This window comes from Phascolarctos cinereus, unplaced genomic scaffold, assembly GCF_003287225.1.
Source record: "Phascolarctos cinereus isolate Bilbo 61053 unplaced genomic scaffold, phaCin_HiC Scaffold_4;HRSCAF=312, whole genome shotgun sequence".
NCBI lineage: Eukaryota > Metazoa > Chordata > Mammalia > Diprotodontia > Phascolarctidae > Phascolarctos > Phascolarctos cinereus.
This window is the reverse complement of record NW_027555847.1, coordinates 161,843,284-161,849,969: the sequence shown is the minus strand read 5'-3', so window position 1 is coordinate 161,849,969 and position 6,686 is coordinate 161,843,284. Positions and strand designations below refer to the sequence as shown.

Here is a 6,686-nt window from a genome sequence, read left to right as displayed (position 1 = left end):
TGGGAAGTGATGAGGCCGGAAAGACAGGTGGGAGGGGGGCGTGTATGGCTGCACATTTGGGGCTGCAATCTCGTGGCTGCTGTGCTTTCCTCTGAGACGACGTTGCAAACACCGCCTGTCCTTTGCGCGGCGGCAGACGTTTACGTGGTGTTTCCCGCCTTAGACTGAGCTTTCATCTACTCTGCATGCGCTGATTTATGTGTCTCTTGTCTCCTCCGTTACAATGTGAGCTCCTAGAGGACAGGAACTGTTTTTTTGGTTTGGGTTTTTTTTTTGGGGGGGGTCTTTTTGTTTTTGTTTTTGTCTCCCCAGTGTTTGGCAGTGTGTAAAAACTCCTGTTGACCGAGGGGCTGACTGACAGACTGACAGAAGACACGTCACCCACCAGCAAACTTCCCAAATTCCATCTACTAACTTACAACTCGCGAGATCTGAGAGGAGGAAGGCCGGGGGAGCCCGATGCCTGGCCCCGCCTCTCCACACCTGAGGTGGGCTACGGGACAGCCGGCAGAGATGTGATGTCACGTGGACTCTCCTCACGTGACCGATCGCCAAAGTCCAGCATGGCGGCCTCCATAGGTCGTTGGCATCACGCTTTCCTGGTGCTTTTGAGCTGGCTCCTGGCGGCGCCCCAGAGTCTTGGGTTGAATACAGGGTGAGTGCCGTTACCCTGGGGGGAAGGGAGGGACCGGGATCTTGAATTTGCCCCTTGGGGACAAAAGTGGGTCTTGGCCCTGCTTCCGCGTCGCGTCTGCCCGCTTCTCTAGCGCTCGGTCCCCTCCCACCCCTGCCTCTCACCCACAGCTTCTCTTCTCTTCTCCAACGGGGCTTTGTCCGCGGGCTTCCCGTCCCCCCCCCCAGGCACGTTCTGCCTGCCCCAGGCCCCTCTTGTGACACCGTCCTGTCCCCCCAGGGATTCCCTGAATGATGACTTGTTGCTTCCCTACTCCGGGATTCGGACGCGCCTTCCTCGGGACTGCCGGCCAGTCCGAAACGGGACCCGTCCTCATGAGAGCTGGCCACCGCCTGCCACGGTTCGCCCCAATCCGGGGCCCATAGTCCGTCACTTTGTCTCCTACTTCCCGGATTCTAGAAACGGCTCCCACAGGGCAGTGTCTGGCCACCTGACTGTAGCTGTATCGCCCCTGCATAGCTTCTCAGTACTAGAGCCCGGGGGACCCGGGGGCTGCGCTGCCAGGAGACTGGTGACAGTAGAGGAGACCGCCAGGGTGGCTGGCTGCATAGTGGCCCAAAATGGTGGCTTCTTCCGTATGGACACAGGAGAATGCCTAGGGAATGTAGTGAGCAACGGGGATCAAGTGAGCAGCTCTGGGGGGCTGCAGAATGCCCAGTTCGGAATCCGCCAGGATGGGACGTTGGTCACAGGGTGAGGGCACAGGGAACTGGGCCTAAGGGGTGGCAGGCTTCACTTGGAGGTAGAGGGACCCCACTTTGTTTGGGGACAGAAGTAAACTAGGGCAAATAAATCCCTCCTGAAAAGGAGGACAGAGACTGATTATGGCATCCCTAAGGTCACACCCTGCCTGCCTCCTACCCCCAAGATGTCTTTATCCTCACCCAATGTAGAGACAGAATATGGCATCAGAGAGCTTCAGGCTATGGCTGCTGTGTTGTACCCATTCCCTCTATATCTTGTCTGCAAAGGCAGAGACCAGTCTACTTCCCTAAAGCTGAAGGATAGCACTGGCAGCCTGAACTGGGGTTGTGATCCCATCCAAGAGTTATTCCTCTTGAGTAGTTGCTTTGGTTGGTGGAGAGAGCCTTTACTCTTCCACTGTGGTGGTGGGGGCTGTTCCAGGTACCTGTCTGACGAGGAGGTGCTAGACACAAAGAATCCATTTGTACAGCTGGTGAGTGGGGTTGTGTGGCTGCTGAGAGATGGACGTATCTACATTAATGAAAGTGAAGAGACTGAATGTGACAAGACACAGGAAACAGGTGGGGTTTTGGAGGGGAAATTACCTTCAACTGGGGACCTGGCAAAGGGAAAAAAAAATAGTTGAACATACAGATGCTTTCCCATGCAGGCTCATTTAGCAAGTTTGTGAATGTGATATCAGCTCGGACAGCTGTGGGACATGACAGAGAGGGCCGACTGGTAATGTTCCAGGCAGATGGACAGACCCAGCAACGAGGGTAAGCAGGATCCTGGGAGTGGTAGGAGTCTGGTTGCCTAGGGGTTTTGCTTGCCCACATCTCCATGGTTGGAGAGATTGTCCTTCCTCAACCTCATTCACAGCCAAAACCATAGCTCCTTTGTATAACTATGTTCTTGTCCTTGGGGCTACCAAAAGGTCACTCTGAAACATCTAGTTCTCTTCCAAAGGGTTAGTCTTTCCCGGGGAACAGGACCCGTAAACCCTTGTCTATCTCTACTCTACCCCCCACATTTCCAAAGAATGATTCCTTCATTTTCTCCCTTTTTGCACCTCTGGGCCTCATGCTATAGCATTAACCTATGGGAGATGGCCAGGTTCCTAATGGAGCATGGAGTGGTGAATGCAATTAACCTGGATGGTGGAGGTTCAGCCACATTTGTTGTCAATGGAACCTTGGCGAATTACCCATCGGATCACTGGTGAGCAGGCAAGAGATCCTAGCTTCTTATTGACTCCAGCACAGATCAGTTTATGTCCTCTAGGCTCCACTGAATGATGTTTCCTAAACAAGAGTCCTTTGCTTTGGAACTGGGACAAACTTATTTTGAGAATTCCATAGCTGAGCCTGGACAATCAATCTAAGAGTAGTACTGCTGCAGGGGTTTGGGCTATGGAGGTCTGATGAGGCTTTCTTTTCCCCCTGCTGCCAAGAATTAGCCAAAAATTGCTGTGGTGAGGAGACATGTCCCAAATAAAGGGGTTACTTCTCTGAATTCTGTGACCCTGTTTCATGGGATTCCTCTTCTCTCCAGCAAGGATGATAACATGTGGCGCTGTCCCCGCCGTATCTCTACAGTCGTATGTGTGCATGAGCCACGCTGCAATCCACCGGACTGCAATGGTCATGGGACCTGTGTGCAGGGAATCTGCCATTGTACTGGGGACTTCTGGGGGGGAGATGACTGCAGCATACTGGACTGTGGCCCCTCCAACTGTAGCCTAAATGGGCTCTGCACTGAGAGTAAGTGGCATGAGTAGGGAAGGCAGTCCTCTGGGAGGCACCTGTCTCTCCTACCCTGAAGTTCAGAAAGCAAAACTGTGAGGGAAAGGCAGTCACAGCGATGCCTACAGGTACCCACTCTGACCCCCCACTGTCCTCTGCTTCTCACTGAACCTTCCTACAGTTCAGGGATTGTGAGGCTCTAAATCTGGTCTTATGTAAGTCAGAGCCTACTAGCTTCTGTGATTGACAATTTTGTCTTGTTTCTCTAGCTGGATGCCTCTGTGATGCTGGATGGACAGGCAATACCTGCAGTCAAGGTAACAGCAACCGCACCAACTCAGCCCATCCCTTTATCCAGGATAGCTATAGTGGTGATCCTCAGTCAGCTTCATGGATTTCAGGGAAATGTTGCCCATATAATCTAGCCCTGGGGCATGGGGACAGTGCAGCAGCTGCCTTTGGGGGAAATTCAGGGGGAGAATATCTGCTCCTCCTCCACCCATACTGGGCTGCCTTAGGCTCAAACTAGCCTGTCCCTGAGCATCCTGCAGTAAGCAAGCCTGGGCATTGGCAGTCTGGGCTCACACAAAGGCATTCCTTGACTTACTCTCTTCCCTAGCATGTGCCAATGGCAGCTTTGGGGTCAGTTGTGCTCAGAAGTGCCAGTGCCAGAATGGAGCTGCTTGTGACCCTGTTCATGGGACCTGTACCTGCCCTCCTGGCTTCCAAGGAGATACCTGTGCTGAGGGTAAGGAAGGACTGCAACTTCAAACCTCTTGAAGCAAGGGGAATTGCCTAGAACTTAGAAGAAGAGAACAGGGAAACCCCAAGAGATACAGTGGTGACAGTACCAGAAAATCTCTTACTTAAGCCTTCTAAGAGACTGCTAAAAATTGATTTAAAGAAATGAAGATGGAATGTGCTAATACCTAGCTCCATTCATTTCTGCCTAATCTTCACTCTCCACCCTCATCTCCACATAGCAATAGTAGAAGCCTAGAGTATTCCTCTTAGCCCTGTCGTTTACTGACTTGGAGAATAAAGGAAGCAGGTTGGGATACTAATATGAAGAAAGGTGGGTCTCTGTGCTGTGGCCTTTACTCTCTTCTTCCCTCTCTTCAGTGTGTCCTTTAGGTTGGTATGGCCCAAGTTGCCAGCATACTTGCACGTGTGAGAGCTCGTGTCCCTGTGACCCCAAGACTGGCAGCTGCAACCTCACCTCCACTGTGCGGGACATCCTCTCCCAAGGTACAGCTTTCTTTAGAGAGTTGGAGGGTGGGGTAATGAGGGAGGGAAGCCCATTCTCCCCACACTTCTCAACTTCTCTTTGGGGATGGGCGATATTTTGCAGTTGGCCAGTGTCTTGCACCTTCCATGGTACCTAAAAGGAATGAAGAACACCTCTACTTCACAAAGTAGGTTGGCTTCTATTTGCTTTTTAACACTGGGTCTCCATATCTTGCCAAGTCTGGAGTACTGGGACCACTGCAGTTGGCACAGGACTTTGGCTTGCTCCATTTACAACTTGGAACTGGTTCACCCCTCCGTAGGCAATATAGGGGCCCCCTGCCCTCAGGGGCTCACCATAGCAATGTTGAACTTAGAGAGGACACCTGATTGGCTTAGAACTCTGAAGCTCAAGAGCTCTGTCAGCCTCAGCCTTCCTGGTGGCTGGAAATACAGGTCTGTACCACCACACCTAGAAAGTGGATTGGCTTGTAGAGGCAGCTAGTGTGTAGTAGACAGAAAAGCTTTCCTGTCAGCATGACCTAGTTTCAAGTCTGGCCTCTTTCATGTATTATCTCTGTACTTCTGGGCAGGGCACCCAGGCAAGTAGTAGTAGAATAAATGCTGATCTACATTGGTGGAGGGCATTTTCTTACTGTGAGTTCCCTATGTAGATGAAATCACAGGTCTGATTAAAAAAGAGTTTACTTTTGTCAAGGCAGTGGGAGAGTGTGCTCCTTCTCTGCTAATTCCCAGGCCTGGAAGTGCAGGGTGGTTGGAGCTGTGCACCACTGGGATCTCTAAGGAGGGTGGGGAGGAAGGAAAAGGAAGGTCTCAGAGGTTGTATGTTCCTTCTGACTCCTGGCCAAGAGCAGTCAGTTCCTTCCCAGTGGAATGCCACCAGGCCTGGGTGCAGGAGTCAGTGATGCTTCATCAAGGCTTCTCTTCAGAATCCAGGCAAGAGCCCATGAGAATACGACACTGGAAAGAGGCACAGACCTGCAGGCAATGCCATGAGGTCTACTGATGACCCAGAGTCCTGGGCTCACAGATTGTAGGATACCTCCATTCAACTCTTTAAAATGAAAAGACTAGGTGGGGGCTGACTGTTTAAAGTGGGAGGCATCAGTTTCCAAATTCCCTGGTGCATAGAACCTGACAAGCCTGACTTAGGAAGGGCTGGGCCTAAAAGCGTTGTCTTGTTAAGCATTGTAGGGAAACAGGTTCCCTCCTTCGGAGGGGGAAATTTGTAATTCCCTATCTGTCCTGTCTGACTTACAGACACAGGAGGCAAAGTTGAACCCCGAGGCTATGAGGAAAGCCTACCCTCTGTTTATTTTCACACTCAGGAGGAGACAAATAAAATGAAGGAAGGGAGAGGAGCTACTGTAACCATTCTCTTGATCTCTCTTTTTTCCCTTAGGACAGCCTGGCTGTCTCTCACGTTGGCCCTGGCTCTCTTGCTGTTCTTCAGCGCTGCTGCTAATGTGACTTTTGTCCTTGGCTCCAGAGCATCCAGGAGGCGCCTGGATGGAGAGTATGCCTACCATCCATTGCAGGAAATGAATGGGGAACTGCATTCCTTAGAGAAGGAGCAACAAGGAGACCCGCCCTCAGTATTAAGGACTCAGAACAATGAGAAGTGGCCATTTGTCCTGGAAATTCAGTTCTGCTTGTGGATTTTTCCAGGGAGAGCTGGTGTGGAGGAAACCTTGCTGAGACAGAAAATGAGAACCATATGAGGACTGCATACCAAGATTTTACTTTGAAGCCCCATCCTGACCACTCTGCTTGGTCAGAGGAGCTGGGAAACCTGTGCCTCAGTCTCCTAACCTGCCTGCCTGCCTGCCCATTACGTGCCATGCTGCACCACAGCCCTCAGCCAGAGCAATAGTCCACTCCCAGATAAAGCTCTACCTCTCAGGGCAGGGCCTCTGACCTCTTCCCCCTGCCTGTCTGTGTCTGCTTGTCCAGTGAGATGCCCATGTCCTCTGTGGGGATATAGTGGTGCCAAAGGGACTTCAGCTATGCTGGGGAAAAGAGCAGCTGGAGAACTATTCTCATCATGATTTGAATCATGGTGAAACAATATAATTTGTTCCTAAAGTCCTACCTATGGATAGAAAGGACAGCCATCCTGCAAGGGCTAATGGGAAATTTGCAAATCTCAGCCTTTCTATAATTTATTCATTCCTGTGGGATAATTGAGGCCATAATAGGTCACTTTTATATAGACCACTTTTTTATGCTAATTTAAAGTTCTGACCCCTGTGGTCGGTTGCTTTTTTGAAGACAAAGAGAATGGGGAGAATGAAATCGGTATTTTTACATGACAA

General features: G+C 51.0%; 1 protein-coding gene across 1 annotated transcript; it reads left to right on the top strand.

Annotated features, from left to right (window-relative positions):
- The first annotated feature begins 232 nt into the window (after positions 1 to 232).
- Positions 233 to 6,686, top strand: NAGPA (N-acetylglucosamine-1-phosphodiester alpha-N-acetylglucosaminidase). Its single transcript, XM_020979686.2, has 11 exons — positions 233 to 655; positions 914 to 1,387; positions 1,820 to 1,959; positions 2,049 to 2,157; positions 2,471 to 2,599; positions 2,933 to 3,141; positions 3,393 to 3,440; positions 3,743 to 3,871; positions 4,246 to 4,371; positions 4,475 to 4,538; positions 5,774 to 6,686. The coding sequence occupies exons 1-11, from the start codon at positions 519 to 521 to the stop codon at positions 6,090 to 6,092; spliced, it is 1,884 nt and encodes a 627-aa protein (XP_020835345.1). The 5' UTR covers positions 233 to 518; the 3' UTR covers positions 6,093 to 6,686.

What these genes read in the sequence shown, in the direction of transcription:
- NAGPA (XM_020979686.2), top strand. Translation starts at nt 519, where the DNA reads ATGTCACGTGGACTCTCCTCACGTGACCGATCGCCAAAGTCCAGCATG. An exon ending in GGACAGACCCAGCAACGAGG is followed by an intron (nt 2,158 to 2,470) that starts GTAAGCAGGATC and finishes CTCATGCTATAG; the next exon opens with CATTAACCTATGGGAGATGG. An exon ending in AAATGGGCTCTGCACTGAGA is followed by an intron (nt 3,142 to 3,392) that starts GTAAGTGGCATG and finishes TTGTTTCTCTAG; the next exon opens with CTGGATGCCTCTGTGATGCT.